Source organism: Lampetra planeri, chromosome 56 (genome assembly GCF_965212315.1).
Source record: "Lampetra planeri chromosome 56, kcLamPlan1.2.h2, whole genome shotgun sequence".
NCBI lineage: Eukaryota > Metazoa > Chordata > Hyperoartia > Petromyzontiformes > Petromyzontidae > Lampetra > Lampetra planeri.
In genome coordinates this window covers 4690180-4710528 of record NC_136162.1, presented here as the reverse complement: position 1 = coordinate 4710528, position 20349 = coordinate 4690180, and the positions used below count along the sequence as shown (strand labels likewise).

Below are 20349 nucleotides of genomic sequence, written 5' to 3'. Positions count from 1 at the left end.
GGTGGAGAGGCGGTGTGGGTGGAGTGGTGGGGGTGTGGGTGGAGGGGTGTAGGTGGTGTGGGTGGAGGGGGTGCAAGAGGCGGTCCCACATTGTAGGTCCACCCGCACGATGTCGTGTGCGCTGTGCTCCGAACACCGCCAACCCGAGTTCGATTCCCGCCCACTGCCAACACCAGCGACGATTCTGAACCGGTCCTGAACCTCCCCTAGGTCGACTCAGCCTCCTGCTGCTTTGTGTTAAACATCGCCACTGGGGAGACAAAGGCGGCCGGGCGTGGTTCTGTCCACCCGCCCCCTTCCCGTAGCACCGTTCAATCCCGAGTTGCGTCATCAACCTTATAAGTGGGGACAGCCTATGAATATTTCATTTCTATTTATTATTATTACAACAAAGAGAACGAGTGGAACACGTGGTCGTGATTAATATCCACCACGTGTAGCTACGACGGCCACTCTCAAGCTGCGCATTAAACACACGCACGCAGAGCGTGCCCGCGACGCCGGCTGACATCGTGTTCGCCCTTACATTATTCATCTCGCTTGGCATGTAACGCGAGCCGAGTGCGTTGTTACGTATTTTTGTTGCGTGTCCGAGATACACAAACACGGCAGGGGAGGAGGGAGGGGGGCAAACGTGACGGGTGTAATTACCGATCGTGCTTCTGAAGAGCGTTTAACGCCAAACGAAAGTGGTCGTTTTGTTAAAAGTCCCCAGGATCACGGCTTTTTAAAATCCTTTATATTAAGTTCGCTTGCTTGCTTGCTTACGACCGTGCAAATCTTTCGGTCGTTTTTTAACACACTTCCCGTGATCCAATCGAGCTGACATTTTGCACACAAACTCGTTGTGCGTGACAATTTATTTTCGTGAAAATGTTTTCCCAAAATTTTACACTGTTTAGGGAATTTTTTTAAAATATTTAATTACCAATTGCTTAATGGTGGCAGACAATCATCTGACCCATAGGTGGCAGCCATCTCAAGCCAGAGGACGAGAGGACTCTAGCCGCCACGCATATAAAGGATTTAGAATGAAAAACTTTGTTTTTACAGGTTAATTTTTTTTGTTGGAAGGGGCGCAATTAATGTCATCGTGGTTAGGAATTTCACTCACACCTCTGGCCGTCGCCTAATGACGCTGGTTGTTAAATCTCGATTTAAAGCTTCTTTCGTGACTGCAGGGATTCATCTTCTTGGTTCTTTCGGTAAAGTCACGTAGAAGGGAAATAATAAAATAAATAAATAAAACATCAAATAATTCTCACGACGTTTCGGCCACAACGCAAGCAGCCGACCTCAGGTGAAGAACAGGTCTGTCGGAACAGACCTGTTCTTCACCTGAGGACGGCTGAAGAACAGGTCTGTCGGAACAGACCTGTTCTTCACCTGAGGACGGCTGCTTGCGTTGTGGCCGAAACGTCGTGAGAATTATTTTATTGGTTTATTTAATTATTTCCCTTCTACGTGACTTTACCGAAAGAACCAAGAAGAAGACGCTGGTTGTTGTTGTCGTAGTATTTAACCGGCGAAACGTCGAATTGTGAATGTTGCAGTGGGCTTACTCTCCAACACGCAAGCCGGTGAGTGCTGCACTAGTAACGCTGATACTCTCTCAAATTACTGAAATGAACGTTCAAAACGTTGTACTCAATTGTTAACGTTGTAGTTGTTTACTCGCAATCGCACCGATGTGCTGAAGTTAATCGTCACGTGATGTTCACGTGACAAACCTTACTAATTGGCTGGTTTAACGACGCATTTATATCAACGCCGTCGAACCCAACAACGTATATTATGGTCGTGGGTGTACTCTCCCAACACACAGAACCGATGTGTAGAAGTAGTGAACCAATTGGCATGCTTTGTTGACGTGATAAAATCTGAATTGGCTGTCGGGCAGTGGCGAGGTTTACCGACACATTTCTATTTACGCGATCTAACCTCAAAAACCTCGATTATGGACTTTCTTCCAATGGGGTTATGTACATCATCAGCCAGGGGCAAGGAAACTTAGCATGTAACTGGGCACGGAAGTGGCTATGTTAATGTGAGAGATTAGCATGATGTTAATGTGATATTAGCATGATGTTAATGTGAGAGATTAGCATGTAACTGGGCACGGAAGTGGCTATGTTAATGTGAGAGATTAGCATGATGTTAATGTGAGAGATTAGCATGTAACTGGGCACGGAAGTGGCTATGTTAATGTGAGAGATTAGCATGATGTTAATGTGAGAGATTAGCATGTAACTGGGCACGGAAGTGGCTATGTTAATGTGAGAGATTAGCATGATGTTAATGTGAGAGATTAGCATGTAACTGGGCACGGAAGTAGCTATGTTAATGTGAGAGATTAGCATGATGTTAATGTGAGAGATTAGCATGTAACTGGGCACGGAAGTAGCTATGTTAATGTGAGAGATTAGCATGATGTTAATGTGAGAGATTAGCATGTAACTGGGCACGGAAGTAGCTATGTTAATGTGAGAGATTAGCATGATGTTAATGTGAGAGATTAGCATGTAACTGGGCACGGAAGTAGCTATGTTAATGTGAGAGATTAGCATGATGTTAATGTGAGAGATTAGCATGTAACTGGGCACGGAAGTGACTATGTTAATGTGAGAGATTAGCATGATGTTAATGTGAGAGATTAGCATGTAACTGGGCACGGAAGTGGCTATGTTAATGTGAGAGATTAGCATGATGTTAATGTGAGAGATTAGCATGTAACTGGGCACGGAAGTAGCTATGTTAATGTGAGAGATTAGCATGATGTTAATGTGAGAGATTAGCATGTAACTGGGCACGGAAGTAGCTATGTTAATGTGAGAGATTAGCATGATGTTAATGTGAGAGATTAGCATGTAACTGGGCACGGAAGTGGCTATGTTAATGTGAGATATTAGCATGATGTTAATGTGAGAGATTAGCATGATGTTAATGTGAGAGATTAACATGTAACTGGGCAAGGAAGTAGCTATGTTAATGTGAGAGATTATCATGAAATAACAGCTGACATAGGCAGGTAGGATGGAAACATCACAGTCAGTTAAGACTTTACCTGCTTAATAACATCTTTCCAATGATTGCTCAGAGTGTACCCATCATATAGTGATCGGTTTTTACTCTTTCAACTGGTACAAAAACTGACACCTTTATGCCTTGTATAAAGGTGTCAGTTTTTGTACCAGTTGAAAGGGTAAAAACCGATCACTATATTTTGCCACAGGTAAAGGAGGTCTCAGTGTACCCATCATCTCGGTTGTCTGTGTTTAGGCTCGTCTCACCTCCAGTGTCAGACCAGAGAACATCGCCAAAAGGCGACCAGTACAAGGGCAATGTCACACGTTATCAGAGCATTAATAGCTTGGGGTGAGAGCAGCTACAAAACAGGATATTTCTGCCAGTATCAAAGTATGAAAAATAACAATACATGTAACCCTGTCTGGCAATAAAACAGGTGTTGAGATGTTCAAACACCCAATATAAACCCTTTGCAAGGGACATCTCGACACGTTTTATTTCCAGAAAGATTAACACCTATTACCAGAGGTGGGACAAAGTCATTGTTATGCAAGTCCAAGTCGAGTCGCAAGTCATCAAATTCATGACTCGAGTCTGACTCGAGTCCAAGTCACATGACTCGAGTCCACATCTCAGAGGTGGGACAAAGTCATTGTTATGCAAGTCCAAGTCGAGTCGCAAGTCATCAAATTCATGACTCGAGTCTGACTCGAGTCCAAGTCACATGACTCGAGTCCACACCTCTGCCTATTACACTGGTCAACAAAAAAAAAAACATTTTTTTCTGGCCTGGACTTTTGCAGCTGTTTTAGACTAATTTCAGAGTGCTGATTCCAAATCTGATCTCAGATTTGCTCCATCACATCTCATTTTATGCTATCGGCATACCCCATTTTCATTGATTTTACCCGAAATTAACTCTGTCACTTATGATTGCAAGTTGTTGCGAGTCAGTGACTGCTTTAGTGTTAAAATATGGTGCTGTATTTTCAGGATAGTGTGTTTATAATATCATTTTATGTAGATATCCACATTTATTAAATAATTTTCTTCTGCAGTTTTTATTGAAAATGCAATATCTGATATCTCAAAAACCTGATGTGATAGACAAAAACTGATGCCAGATTTGGAATCAGCACCCCAAAATTACCTTAACACCGTTGGAATACCTTATGCCAGAAAAAAGTGTGTCGACCAGTGTAATCATTGTTTCATACTTCGATGTTGGAAAAAAAGTGTCCCATGTTGTAACTGAATACAACCTTGGAATAAACGCAGTTCAAAAGCAATAACTTCGATTGTATGCCGAGTTTCACAAACAAAAAAATATATACTCTTTGGTTCTTTCGGTAAAGTCACGTAGGTAGAAAAATAATACAGGTAGGAACAACAGGTTCCACATTGCCCACCAGGGATTATTTGTCTGTCTGTCGTGCATATGTCTGTCCAACCAAGTTCCTACCTGCCCACTCCGAAGGAACGTGTTGGATCACGTTTCGATCGCAACGCAAGCAATCATCAGGTGGGACAACCACAGCAAGAAACAACTGCTTTAGTGGCCGACCTCAGCAGTTTTTTATTTGCTGTGGTTGTTCTCACCTGATGACGATTACTTGTGTTGCGATCGAAACGTCGTTACTTTACCGAAAGAACCAGAGTATGGATTCCTGCAGTCACGAAAGCTTGAAATCAAGATTATCCAAAAAATATTTTTACCATAATTTCATCATCTTTTATTCAGATTTTTTACGGCCGTTTACACCGATGGAATTATTCTTTGTGTTTGTTTCCAACAGGTCTTCGTGCAGACAAATGACGTTGCCCAATGCCACGCGACAATTTTGGCAGGGGCATATAAAGACCCGCGCCAGGAATCGACGCAGTTTTTCCCACACCCATTGCACCTTCTCATCAATCCGATAACCGATCCAATAACCGATGTTACATTGGCGAACTTTAATCGAGGGCCAGTCACTCCTATCAATCCCGGACTCATCCTTAATAAGGCCCAAGACCTCTTGCCCACTCGCAAGCAAAAAAAACATCAGAGGACATCCATCGGCAAGTTCTTGAGAAGGAAACCGTGTTCGGCAAGTCTGTTGGACGAATCCAGAGAGCTGCTTTTTTGCACGACGGATGCCTGCATCTTGCCAAACACCACGTGTCCTACCCCCCTCTCGCCCCCCCCCCCCCCCACAATCTCGTGCGTTGCAAACCCAGTGGATGCACACAGACTAACAAGAGAGCACACACACAGTCTCCACTTAAAAGGTTTTTTGCTCGTGCTTTTATTAGTCCCGGTTCGATCCTCAATCCGTTCGTCTCCCCCCCTCCTCCCCACTCCAGCCACTCCTCCCCGCCCGGCCGCATTTTGCATCGTGATGGTGAACGTACACAAACACTCATAATCAAGGTTTTTGGGTCAGATCGCGTTATTTATAAATGTGTCGTAACCCTCCACCACCCGACACGGCCAAACAGTAAAAAATGTGCCACGTTTTTCAAAGGACAAAATAATTCACTTCTTTAGCCCACCGGTGTGCTGAAGAGAGAATCAACAGCATTTTTAAATTTGAGTAGCACGACGTTTCCGCTGATAATTAAAATCAGCTTCATCGGGCAAGAACGGTGAAGCTCTCGTGTTGCTTCCGGTCTTAAATAGAGCAGCATCAGGGTGACGTCATCATTTAATTCAATCTGGTGCAGTGATTCGAGGCAAGGAGGGGGAGGGTATTGAAATTATCTAGATTGGTAATCATTCAATTGTTATTCATTGGTATGTTTCCCTTATAAAAACAGTAAAACGCTGTTTTACTGTTTGGCCGTGTCGGGTGGTGGAGGGTTACGACACATTTATAAATAACGCGATCCGACCCAAAAACCTTGATTACGAGTAATATTGGTCGCGAAAGCCTCCCACGTGTTTAAAGTACACAAACACGGCAAAGACATGGCAAATCACTGGGAGGGGGGGGGGGGGGTGCTTGGCCCAGTGCCCACAGGGTTCATGGGTGACCACCACCACATTCACACACGCCACATGGAGCAACCCAAAAGAACCTGGGCACCACTTGAGGCCAAGCTGCTATCTTTCACAATAAAAAAAAAGCAAAGTATTGTAGCATTAGCTTTGAAACCACCCCTTTGACAATGTACGCTGTGTATATAAAACCAGCCAATAATGTTCACACGCCCACACCGAAAAGAATAAAAACCACCATTAAGGACGTTTATCAAAAGAACAAAAAAATATCCGACGCGCGCCATTATGCCCACTGGGTTTCTCCAGAGACGAACAGAGGTCTGGTGTAGTGTTGGCTTTTTTGTTGTTGTTGTTTTATTGCAGCACTGAGAAAACGTGGAGCAACCACGGTCGTGACTGACACACACAAAAAAAATCACCTAAGCAGCCCCTCCCCACAAAGAACGCATCTGGATCACCTTCACGTACTTGTGTTAATTACTTTTTGTATAGAACATCTTGACTCCTCCAATTGTAATATACTAGGCACCTAAAATCCCAGATGAAAAAAAACAGTGATGGAAAGCAAAAATGAAAATCGTATGTGGGCGCCGTGGACTTGCGATTTCTGCCGAACAATCGGTTTAGATTTTTGTTGCTCTGCGATTGGTTAAAATTTACCCCACAAACCCCACTCGGGGCAAAAAAAAAAAGAGGATTTTTAACAAAACGCAACATGCAATGTAAGACGGCCTTACACGCAGCAGCAGCGATTTAATCAGTAGGTGCGCGCGCTCACAAACCGTTTCACAATTTCTGCCCCAATAACTTTCAATAAAACTCAAGTGGTCTGAGTGGATATTTAAGACAAATAAGCCACGGATTCGTTTTTTTTTTCTTCTCAAGAAAAGGCGCTAAACCTCAAGTCGGCCAGAACAAATGACTCAGCTTGGAGCTCTCCTAAACAAAAATGCAGTCCACATTCGGAACATTGGTCCCGTGTTTATTTTTTTCTTCCAAATTTACAATCCCTCCCGAGAAAGGAGTAAGAGGGGGGGGGGAAGGTAGATAAGGCGTTAAGAGTCACGTGCCCTTAAGAAAATACAAGCACAACATTGATACAGCAAAATGGTTTAATGCAATTATAATGACTCGCAAACCTTTTGACCCCAACGTAAAATGCATATGCCAAGGCAAGTGGGAGGAACTTATCGTCGTGCAAAGACAACTCTACGCCGTGTTGTGCTGCAATATTTTTGTTTGTGGGGGGGGGGGGAAACAAAAATACACGATTGTAGAGGTTAGGCACGCACATACCAAATTGTGTTTTAAAAAAAAAACACAAACCACAGGATTCATTAGCCGCTTCCACAAACCCGGTTTTCTCTCCACCTCGGCAACCACGACATAACTTTGGAAGATCTGAATAAGCCCACAGGATGCCGTGATTCTGCCACGGCTAGCCGCCAAGTTCCGATACGCAACAGCGAATGGGGGGGGGGGAGGGGGACGGACTTAGCCACTCAGCTCTTAAAAGTCACGGCGGTAGGGATGAGTCAAAGTACTGCGCAAGAAAATTGGAGCGATACCACCAGGGTTTGAACTGTAATCGTTTATTGCATTTGATTTTGCATTGTTGCCTTGAAGTGATGCGCCTCGTCAATTTTTTTGTTTACTTTTTTTTATTCTTATTTGTTTTTTTTACATTTTTTAGAACTTTTTTTCCACCCATTTTTTTTTTTAGTAAAAACAATAAACCCTCCCCCCCACTCACCCACCCACCACCACCACAACCCCAGAGGAAGAGGAGGCGCCACCGCCGCCGCTGCTTTTAAAGAGAGACGCGAAACTGTTGTCGCGCGCGCTGTGGCCAGACCCGTTCGAAATCGAGTAGCGGCGACGGTGCTGGTTGACGCGTAGCAAAATACAGCGGGAGTAAGGGGGGGGGGCACGGACAATGCACTTTTTATCAAATTGTATTTATTTTCTCCTCGTGTTTGTGTATATATATATCGTGTATATATAGTTTTTCTTTCATCAATTGACCAGTGTGGGTTAGCGAGCGATACAAGTCGGCGATAAGGTTGCCATTCTTTTTCATTTCATCCTTCCCTCGGGGGTGGGGCTTGCCCTTAATACCCCGCTTTCCGCAAGTAATCCGCCACGTCGAATGCGGTCTTATTGAGAAGCCCCCCGTGAGTGCCTTCTTTGCCTTCCACCATTACCAGAGCTAAAGGGGGGGGGGGGGAGGGGCACACGTGGGAGGAGAGGGGGAAAAAGAACGAATTAGAAAATATGAAAATGTGCAAAGATATCGTACTCGACAAAGTCAACACGTCAAAAATACTCCTCGCAACTCCGGTAACATCCAAATGATTCCTATAGATTGGAGAAAAAAAATGACAACACAAAACGACAGCATTGTTTTTCCCCCCCATCTGGCACATCCGAGGCAGCACGGGGGAGACACACACACACCATCGTGGTGGTACAGGTGGGTTTTCCACACCTAGCACATGCCACATTGTTTGAGACTAAAGCAACCCAACTTTGTTGCTTCTGCTTTGCCCCGGGAGTAACCACGTTACGGAGCCAATAGCACCGTTCAAGGGCCATGTGTTTATTCTGTGTTTAATACAGCACGGGTTATTCAGGCCCAAGGGGCTGAGAAAGGCCACTGCTTGGAGTGGGGGTGTGGATGGAGAGGGGGAAGGGGCATGGGTGGAGTGGTGGTGGAGTGGTGTGTGGGTGGAATGGTGGTGGTGGAGTGGAGGGGGTGTGAGTGGTGGTACCACATCGGTCCCATTGCACGATGGGCGACATCACTTAGCACCCTGAGAACGATTGTTCAAGGGCGTTTTATACATTTAAATTATTATCATTCGTCTGCGGGCAGCCCGATTCCTTGTCAGCCCTGCAGTGGAATTAAGCAAAAAGGTGTCTCTCCTCGGCAAATTGATTACACAAACAAACACATGTTAGAGAACAGGGAAGTTGTACACAGCCGTGGATTGTGCGGCACTTCCGAACGTGCGGCCGTTACAGGAAGCATTTAACTGGCCGCAACGAGAAAGAAAAATAGAGGAACGTAAGTAACTCTCTGCCGTGGGTTGAAAATAATTCCGGTCGAGTGCTTTTCCTTTTTTTAAAGTCAGATTAAATCCAATATTCACGCATCGGGAAATGAGGGGGGGGGGGGCAGGAGGCACTTTCGACCCGCCGGCCTGTCTAGGGAAAGGCCACAGACCCCCAGCGAGACCCAGAAAGAAAACCTTGGGAGTCTTAAACACTTCCGCAGGATAGTCCCCCAAGCAAGTAGTACCTGGCCACGAATGATAGTTCAACGAAGCGGCTTGTCATGTGGAAAAGCATGGGGACGGGCAATGCCGGACGAGGAAATGTGCTGTGTTTTCCAGACTATAAGACACTCCTCTCTCCGGGGGAGGAAGAGAGGTGCACCCCAAACTTTGGTGGGTCGTAATTTTTCCAGAAAAAACATGAAGTGTTGTGGAAGCGGTTAACAGGGGTGCAAAGATTTAAACCGACAAAGTACCACAGTGAACGCTGGAGAAAATAGATGTAGCACATGACGGCAATAGTTGTGTTTCGGTGCACCCCGAGGCAGTAAAATGTATTCAAATGTTAATTGCATGTAAGTGGTGGCCAAGGAGATAAAGACCACAGGAGAAGGGGCCACGTTTTATTTAAAATAGTGGGGTGGGTGAGGCGTGCATCTTATGATCCAGAGAATATAGCAATTCAGAATATTTATACTAAAGTAATCCGATCAGCTATAAAGCTCTTTCACACAGATGCCCTGTAGATAAACCTAACCCCCACCCACCCCTTTTAAGCATCGCCACACTGCGACAGAGGTCGCAACCGGGTACCCGATACCCGTACCCTACCCGATGGCCGGGTACGGGTACCCGTTTGCAACCCTGGTGCGGCCGGGTACGGGTAGGCCGTGAGTCACTGGTGAGTAACCGTCTGTCACTCATTTCCCAACGTCTTGTCTCTTCTCACAATTCAAGTTCCTAGAATCAACCCACCCGCGCCTGCAACATGGCTTCATCCCAGAGGTCGCAATCAGGTACCCGATACCCGTACCCGGCCGGGTACTGGTATGGCCGAGTACGGGTACCCGTTTGTGACCCTGGTGCGGCCGGGTTCCGGAATCAAAACCCGTTTGCGACCTCTGCACTGCGCCCGACGCAACTTACTTTGCAAGGACTTGGCGATGGCGATGTTATAGGTCGTACTACTATGCCCGTCGGCCTTGGTGCGCAAGTCCATGGTGTGCTCATCTTCCACGTCAAGACTGTCGCGGAGGACGGAGCACTTCCGCCCGGCCACCGTTATGCCGTTTGTGAGCAACCCATCTCGGTTTGGTGCAGACAGCTGGGCCACTTCCGCAGGCTGCAGCCAGAGAGAGGGGGGAGGGGGGGAAGGGATAAAACACAGCCACCAACACTCATCAAGTCCTGGCCAAAGGCCTACACACACACACAGGTGGCAGTCGTAAGGGGGGGGGGGGGGGAGATTCATTGGACCGAAGAGTGCGTGGATTTGCTGGTGGTTAAGGGCAGACCCGGTTGGTTTCTGATACCGCTCTCGCCAACCGACCTTGGCCGTGGATGGGAATTGCGACTTGGGGTTCTCGCTGGGTGTAAGAGAGCAGTGCGACCGACGCTCGCTCTCACACACACACACCCGTCCCCGCGGGGTTTTCATACCGATCGTAAAGTAAATTTTTACGGCCCAAGAAACGCCTTGCGGGAGGATTAAATTAAAGGCTTTGACCTCATGAGAACTGCCGTATTAAAAAAAGGTGTCCCATCGCCACATTGGGGTAAAACAAAAGCAAGGCACACGAGCGGCTTGACTTCTTTTGCAACAATGTTGAAAACTCGTTCGAATTGCACTGCACACATTCAATCTTGCAACTAGTCAATTCTTTACAAATACTTTTTGCGTTGAGTTTGTCGTCCGTCACCCCCCCCCCCTACGTATTGTGCACGAGACACAAGTTCAACATACACACGTAGAGTCTATGCCTTGCGATCTCGCGGTAGGAAACTGAAATTTGTACACGCGGCTCCCGCACACACAAGACCGATCTTCGTCGCTCGATCTTCCTCCAAAGCATGTCCCCTCTCTCTCCTCTCGAGTTTCCACTCGTGGGCCCACCCCCACAGCTATACCAGCCAACAAATCCCACTTTTGTTATTTGCACGCAAGCCGTATTAAGAACCCATGCATACATGCATACTTATGCCGCTGAAATGCGTTTCTACAAAACTCCAGCAGCATTAACATCGCCGCCCGTTTCACACCACCCAGGCATCCCGGGAGGTTTCAACCGCTCAATTAAATGAACGCACAAATTCACAATACGTGCGTATTTATTTTTTCCGCGCAGTGTTAACTTTGCGAACTAAAATTTCGGCGATGGAAATTTCAAAATTAAACTCGTCCGAATAAACACGGAGACCAAGATACGTTTGGTAATGTTACTGGAGATAGTAGTGCACCGGCGATGGCAAATGTCAATTCATGTATCTAAAAGGACTCTGAATTCAGCATTTGGCCGAGCTGATAATATTGGAGGGAGAGGGGTGTGATGCAATAACTCACCAACATTTAATAAGTGAGAGCGGAACAAAGCGGTTAACGCTTTAGCCGCCGAAGAATGACCAAATTCAAACCGCAGAGTAAGAGACAAGCTGCCCATCTTCTCTAAAAAAATTTAGGTAACGCTGCCTTGCAAGCAAGCACACGAAGGTTCACAAACTCTTCTTTGAATGGGAGCACTCGTAAAAGGCAGTCTCAAAGTAAAATGTATTATTGCAACGTAGTCGAGGGCAAGAGATTGGTGGAGGGGGGCTAAATAAATGACAAAAAATGTTTTTACTTTCCAGAAGAAATTGCACTTTGTTCCTTTCTGCAGATCGTCATCCGGACGCTTTTCGGCAAAGTCGACCCTTGTAAGCCATACCGACTTAAATTCACATCACTAGCTACCCAGTAACAAGCCACACCTTAAATATATATTTTTTGTAAACCTAGCTGCCCCAAACCTCCATTTTTCTATGAACTCCTACCTTGGATTGCCTGAAATAAGATATGCCCTCTTTGGCGGTGTTGAAACACAACTTGCATTCCACTACTGCCAGTTTCAGATGATATCTCTGGATGTCCAAAAATGTCTTGCTCCCGATAAAATTTCAAAGCATAATAAATTCTCAACTTCTTTGCAGATTCCCTGGCCAGTCACTGCATTCATGAGGCTCAAAGCATCAACAGCTATATTGTTATTCTGACTTCCGCTAACCTGTCCCGATGAGTCAGACTTATGTTTGAAACTAAACCGTCGTTTTCAAACGCTAAATTTGGTTGAGAGAATCGTTCTTCAACTTAACCGGGCGAGCCGAATCGGTGTTTCGTTAAAATTTCTACTGTTTTTTGCGGCTGTATCAGATCATAATCAATAGTCCTTTGGTCACATCGTCAGATCATTCATACGGCCCCAAAAACTCAATTGTCAATCATCGCTTGCTTAAAAACCCCAATCGGCATGTTGCGTGTATAAAGAAAAGCAAAAGGTGCAGGCCCTGCAACTTTCTTGCGAACACACCGCTACGAACGGAAGAGCCTCGACTCGATCAAACTGCAAGAGCCGCTCCAGAGGGTATTTTGCGGGAGGTGACAGAAACCCCAGACTTGACCCCACCACACGTGACCCCACCACACGTGACACCCCCCCCCCCCGCCGATTGACTGCGGTGTTCAATACTCGTGTTGCTACGCTGCTGGTTGGACGGTGGCAAGGGAATTTGGTTTGTGACCGGACTTCCCGCCGCTCGCTATGCAGCACACCGTTTGATGCCCTCTTCTCTTCCCCCACATCTCACCGTCCACCTTTCCTGCTCTTCATTCAAACTATATTTTGTTTCTATTAGCAGGTAAGGGCCCACGGAGTTATGGAGCGCTTTTCTTCCACAAGCAACCTGGACACCACAAAGGATCGTCAAACAAAGCGGTTTGTGGAAATGTATCGTCGGCCATGTAGTCTTAATAATGCGTGTCGATTCTAAACGTGGAGGGAAAGACCGCGACGAAAATCCACGGGGAGAAAGAACATGCAAACTCCAAATACACAGGGCGTCAGAGTCGGGTTCGAATCCACGACCTCCTGAATACCATGGAAAGGGAGTTAACATCGCCACCGCTTAGCTCATTCTTTTTCAGAGTGTCTTTTCAAAAGACACGCCCCTGTGTATTATCCACGACCAGCTATTTTGGGGTAGTCAAGTATCAAACGGAACCCCATACAAAAAATATCAGACTCCTCGTTTGTTCCAAAACCTCCAAAAGAACTCAAATTAAGAACTGGCCGACTTACTTTCAAGTGGCGCAGGGGCAGGAGACAATATAGAGTTTTACTGGCGACATCTGCACTTGCCGCTGCAGTGCTAGCCATCATTGCACCATGGTAGTAGCCACACTCCCCCACCCCACCACCAACACCATCCCTCGGCAAAAAAACACAACTGTGGCTGCTCGGCAAAGGTGCGGCCAAGACACCACCCCAACCACCACCCCACCCCCAACCTCATCGGCGCTTCGCCGAGAGCGCCTGGGCGAGGCATAATCTGCCACCATCTCCCGCCCAAAAAAAAAACCCCATTCGCTGCTGCAACCACTTCACGCTATCAAAAAAAAGCCACTTGCCCGACAGCTGCAAAGCACAGCAAGGCACGGGGGGGAGAGGGCGGGAAGAAGCGTGGAGGGTCCAAAGATTTGTAACCGTGGGGCTGCGAGCCGCCGACAATCAGAGAGGTTCAGTAAAAAATAAACACACGGGCGGAAACGGATTTGTGTGTCGTGCCGTTTCACGACGCAAGAGAGACCCCCCCCCCCCCCCCGTTTATTTGGCATCGTGGCGGGGTCCTTCGAGCTCGCAAAGGGAATCAATGTCCGGGTGGAGTTGGAGATACTGGAATCGCCAACATTCGGAACGAGCACGTTTCGTGCTCCATTGGCCGTCTCCGAATGCGGCCTAGGCAAGGGCCCACAGCACGAACGGACGAGACTGGCTGGTGGCGTGCCTAGAGGCACCGTGGTCTACGACGGGGAGGCAATTTTAAGGGGGCAGGAGACAAAAAAAAACGTTACTCGTTGATTACAATTATCTAACTAAACGACGAGCTTTAGTCTTCTTGGTTCTTTCGGTAAAGTCACGTAGAAGGGAAATAATAAAATAATAAAAATAAAACATAATAAAATAATTCTCACGACGTTTCGGCCACAACGCAAGCAGCCATCCTCAGGTGAAGAACAGGTCTGTCGGGAAGACAGCGTCTGAATGAAACACCCCAGGCTTGGCAGCGTATATTTAAGCTGGGTTGGACGTGCTTTAGTTTGAGAATTGCAGTTCATTTTGAAGCATCCTGTGTGAGCCAAGCAGCTTTGGAATCGGGTTTCACGAAACCCGATTCAGGAATTGGTTCACGTCGTACAACGGTAACCCGTCACGGACACTGAACTTCCGTTGCGCCTTCACAAGCCCACCAGCCGCAACAACTCTACTCGGTTCGTCCTTGCGGCAAAATTTCCGTTCGCTCGGTTAACCAAAAAAAAAAGCCACCGGCATTCACGGCCTCTCGCCGAATTTGCGGTCGCGACGACCTAAAAATCGATCCAAATTTTGTTTTTATCGTCACCCAATCGGCTATTAAAAAGGAACGAGCCAGCCGCAGCCGTCAGCTCAAGGGCCTCCGGGTGCCTACAACTTCGTGGACTTTGCAGGCCAGAGACTGCGTGTGGTGGTGGTGGTTGGGTGGGTTGACCTCTCTTCTCGTGCGTGGCCCACGCCACGCCTGTGCACCGTCGCTGCTCTCTCGCTCTGGGTGGGGCCCACTCGGTAGTCAAACATGGAGGAGGGGAGGGAGGGGGATGAGGAGGGGAGGGAGGGGGATGAGGAGGTTGTGGGGGAGGAGGTCGTGGGGGAGGAGGAGAGCCACGCCCTGAGACATGGCAGCACCAGTTCGCGAACAGTCGATAGCGGAAATGGCAGAAGAATGGGACAAACCGTTCAACTCGTGTTTTTTCTCGTTCTTTTGCCAAAGCTGCCCCCACAGACACAAATGATGCAGGTAGTGAGTGGTGCGCTTCCTTGTCAGCGAGGATGCCATGTGAAGAAAACAAATAACCCGTTTATAGCTCATCGAATTCCGCCAGTAGAAAAATTCAGGTGGCGATTTTGCACTGACAAGCGTCTGATGATGTGTTAACAACAATGGGGGTTTTCCCCCCTTCCGACCCGCTACAGCAAAACTGGTCATCACCCACGCTACCTTACCACACACCAGCCTCAACACGCTTTAAAACACAAACGCAAGAGTTGTTGACGATGCCTTTATCAAACGACACCCGCAGCCTACCTGGCAGCAAAATCCTGCATCAGCAGTGATGATGAATCAACATCAAGTCTAGCGTAGATGCCCCCCCCACCCACCACACACACAGCATATAAACTATTTTTTTTATTTCACCAGGTAAGAGCCACAGCTCTTTTTTCACAAATGACAGCCCAACGAAGGATGCGGCTTATCGAGTGGAAATTTATAGCAGTCGACTACTCGATAAACGCGTGACTGTTGATTCTAAATGTGGTAGGGGGGGTGTAACAGAGGACCCGGAGAAAAATCCACGCGATCACGGGGAGAGAGAAAAAGACACGCAAACTCCAAATATACAGCAGCAGGCGTCAGGATCGGGATTGAACCTACAACCTCCTGCATACCAGGCGAGGTAGTTAACATCTCCTAGCCACCGTGATGATGAGACACGCAAACTCCAAATATACAGCAGCAGGTGTCGGGATCAAACCCACGACCTCCTGTACACCAGGCGAGGTAGTTAACATCTCCTAGCCACCGTGGCATTACAACGCATTTCATGGGAGTCAGGTTAGAGAGGTGGAGATACGTGGCCAGGATATTTAGTGGCGTTTATTTGCCACGCAGTTAAGGACCACCACCACCACCTTCTTCCGCATTACTGCAGCTGCTGTGCAGTCTATTAGCCTCGCACACACTGGGTTGATTAGTATATACCACGTACAACAGAATAGGCCTCAAGTCCTAAAACATCACGAGTGGACCCCACACTAAGAGATTTCCCCACCGAGCACATCACAAAGCCATCAATTGGACTCGACGCCAAACAGAATTGCCCTCTCGCTCACCGATTACCCAGAGACACCCTTGACCACTGAAACCACGCGGGGTTATTTCTCAACCGATTTCGTCGCACGAGGTGAAAAACGCCGCGTGGGTGCACTCCTTCGCTGCCACAACACAAAAAAGAGGGCATTTACTAAGCATTCGCACGCCGCGTTGAAACGACGAATGTCACCAAACAACATTTGTATCGTGGCAGTGTGTGGCAAGGCAACTCCTCTCTTAAGCAAGCAAGGAGGGGGGGGAGGGCCTTCTTTGTCGTCTCGCTTTTGAGTGTTTTCTCCAAGTGTCCGGCATTAGCTCATACTGGCAACACAGTCTAGCCTAGTCGAGAGTGGTAGTAGTAGAAGTATTTTTCGATTCAAAGCTTTCGTGACTGCAGGGATTCATCTTCTTGGTTCTTTCGGTAAAGTCACGTAGAAGGGAAATAATAAAAATAAAACAATACAATAATTCTCACGACGTTTCGGCCACAACGCAAGCAGCCGTCCTCAGGTGAAAAACAGGTCTGTCGAGACGACAGGAGAAGAACAGGTCTGTCTCCCCGACAGAGCTGGTCTTCATCTGAGGACGGCTGCTTGCGTTGTGGCCGAAACGTCGTGAGAATTATTTTATCATGTTTTATTTTTATTATTTCCCTTCTACGTGACTTTACCGAAAGAACCAAGAAGATGAGTAGTACAAGTAGTTAACCACGAGTTGTTACTCTACCAGTGAAAAATTGGCGCCATCGCAAAACGTTCACGGTTCGAATTCGATGGGCGGCCCCGGCGATTTAAACTTTGTGAGAATTTTAGGGCCAGAAGATGTCCAACTTTATTAGCAACGGCGAAGCGATTGTGAACAGTTCTACCCACACGGCGTCGTTTCTTGCACAGATGTGGCGGTGATGACACCCACTACAACAACCACCCACCCATCTTTAGAGTTATTTCCTGGTTAAAAGAAAATGGCCTTAAATAAAGATATTAAACGTTCTGCTAACAACAACAACAAAAAATCTCCCAAACTGCTATTTCGTTGTCGATGGGTTAAGAGAATATAAATCGGAACCACTTGGAATTTTAATATCGCTCGTAGGCAGACCACAACGGGGAGTTCTAAAAGTGAATTTAAAACAAAACCACACTAACGTTTAAAGTTTCCTCTCCCTATTCAGCCCGTCTCCCACAATGTAACAAGTTATATATTGTTATAATACCAAGTACATCGGATGGAAAATAAAACCATTCTCACACACAGACAGACACACATACAGACACACACACAGAGACACAGTGTTTCACTCTGGCGGGGCTTAGAGCGCACACACCCTGTAACAAAGACAAAGATCCCCCGTATAGCCTCAACAGACTGCTGGGGCAAGTGCTGTTAGCGAGTCGTGCTAAAAACCACGCCCGAGCCCGCCTTTGTCTCCCCCCCCCCCCCCCGTAGCGATATTTACACGACACACCGCACCAGGTACTCATTTGAGGCCGAGTCAACCTAGGGGGTTGTTGGTGGTGATCGTGAGCGGGAATCGAATTGCGGGAGTGGCCGGCAGCGCTAACCACTGGCCCACCGCTCCCCCGGGGCTTGACAAAGCTCCCCCGTGTAGCCTGTGACACTGTTTGGGGGCAAGTGCTGTTAGTGTGTGGCACCTATGAAGGCCGGCTTAGCACACACAGACAGACACACAGAGACACAGTGACACACACACACAGTGACACACACAGAGACACACACACAGAGACACACACACAGAGAGACACACACAGAGACACACACACAGTTTCAATATGGTGGGGCTGAGCACACACCCTGTAACAAGGACAAAGATCCCCCGTGTAGCCTGAACAGCTGAACAGACTGTTGGAGCAAGTGCTGTTAGCTAGTGACACCTATGAAGGCCGACTTAGCGCACACACAGACAGACACACACACACAGAGACACACACAACACTACGACAACAGAACCAGCGTATTGCCGCCTTACACTCTCATACCGCCACCTTCCAGATCATTCCCCCCCCCCCCTCTGGCCCAGCCCTTCGTCTCCACTACCAGACGCAGCACCCATAACAATAACAATCACGACTATTGTTGTTATTATTACAACGACGACGATGATGATGATGACAACCTCATCTTGCAAACCTCCCCAGCCTACGCCCTGGGGAAGCCGCGCGTCATGGCGGGGCCGCCGCCGTCTCTTCGATTCGTTGGCGGGGTCCATTTCCCCCTCTCCTCCTCCCACCACCACCATCACCACCATATCGCCTCTTCTCGTACCCTCATCCCTCCATCATCACCACCACATCGCCTTTCTTCTCGCTCTCCCACCCTCATGTCTACATCTTCCTGTATCTGTCCCCCAATGTCGTTCTTCTTGCTCCTCTCCCAACCCACCACCCAACGCAATCTCCACTTCTCCCGCCATACTTCACCACCACCACCATCCACACCACCACCACCACACCATGCATCTCCCCCCCTCACCACCACCATGCATCAAGCCACCACCACCACCTCCCTCACCACCCACACCACCACCACCACCCACACCATGCATCTCCCCCCCTCACCACCACCATGCATCAAGCCACCACCACCACCACCCACACCACCACCCACACCACCACCATGCATCAAGCCACCACCACCACCACCACCCCCCACCCCGCATTGAAGCCATCTCAGCCCCGACCGCGGCGACACCGCAAGCTCGTGCAGTGCCATGGTGGAGGCGCCTTAGGGCGTAGCCGAAGCCCTCCGCGTCTCTATCCGACCCCCCACCATCACCACCACCACCCACACCACCACCACCCACACCACCGCCATCACCATCACCACCCAAACCACCACCACCCACACCACCGCCACCACTCACACCACCACCCACGCCACCATAACCCTCACCACCACCACCCGCACCACCATCACCACCCTCACCACCATCAGCACCACCACTCACCCCACCACATCTCTCTCTATCAACGCGTCTTAACCTCCCCTGGGCGTCGCCTCACCACCCCGCGTATCTCTCACCACCCAAAAAAACCCAATCGCCCATCATCCACTCCATCATCTCTCGTGCCATCTTCCCGCTTAACCACCCCGTCTCCCTCTCCCCCCCCGACCCACCCCGGCATCTTCCCCGTGGTGTAGGAGGGAAGAGAGGAGAGAGAGAGGAGAGAGAGGAGACATCGCCTCACCGTGATGTTTCGCAGGTGGCTGCCCGGGTGATGCGCCCACACCGACTTCGATTCCAGTCCCACAATGACGGCGTCTTTCTCCACGCCGCTCAGCATCAGCCTCCCGATGTAGCCGTCCCAAGACATGATTGACGGGCTTGGTGTGTGCTAAGGGGGGGGAGGTTTTGGCTGTTGTCTTTTAATTGATGGCGCTGCGTCCCCTACAACAACGACGACTGCAGCAGCAGAACAAGAGGAAGCCGCGTGCGGGGAAAGCGAAATGGCGGGGCCGTCCCCGCCCTTCTTTATATACCCGCAGGCCACGCCCACGGAGCACAAACGCGGCGTCCCATTGGCTGGCGCCCACCGCCAATGGCACCGCCCGATGCTCTGGTGGGAGGAGCGTGGCAGGGCGCGATTACGCGGGACGCGCTGATTGGTCGCGGGGCGCGTCACCTGACACTATAACTAGGCGCGGACGCGTTATGTTAACGAGGCTCGGTGCATATATTATGCTAATGAGCCTTCAGATTGCCACGGGTTTGCCTACGCGCGGTGCGAAAGAAGTTCAACATACGTCCATAGACTCACGCAGAGACCCATAGACTCACACAGAGACCCATAGACTCACACAGAGACCCATAGACTCACACAGAGACCCATAGACTCACGCAGAGACCCATAGACTCACACCGAGAATCACACAGAGACCTATAGACACTTACACAGAGACCCATAGACACTTACACAGAGACCCACAGACACTCACACAGAGACCCATAGACTCACACAGAGACCCATAGACTCACACAGAGACCCATAGACTCACGCAGAGACCGACAGACTCACACAGAGACCCACAGACTCACACCGAGAATCACACAGAGACCCATAGACTCACACAGAGACCCATAGACTCACACAGAGACCCATAGACTCA

General features: G+C 48.5%; 1 protein-coding gene across 1 annotated transcript; it reads right to left on the bottom strand.

Annotated features, from left to right (window-relative positions):
• Nucleotides 1-7108: 7108 nt before the first annotated feature.
• On the bottom strand, nt 7109-19732 carry LOC144735714 (profilin-1-like). The gene is made up of 3 exons (XM_078618216.1): nt 19431-19732; nt 10213-10408; nt 7109-8219 (listed from the first exon to the last, which is right to left on the bottom strand). Exons 1-3 carry the CDS (start codon nt 19554-19556, stop codon nt 8122-8124), a joined length of 420 nt encoding a protein of 139 aa, XP_078474342.1. The 5' UTR covers nt 19557-19732; the 3' UTR covers nt 7109-8121.
• Between the last annotated feature and the right edge of the window lie 617 nt (nt 19733-20349).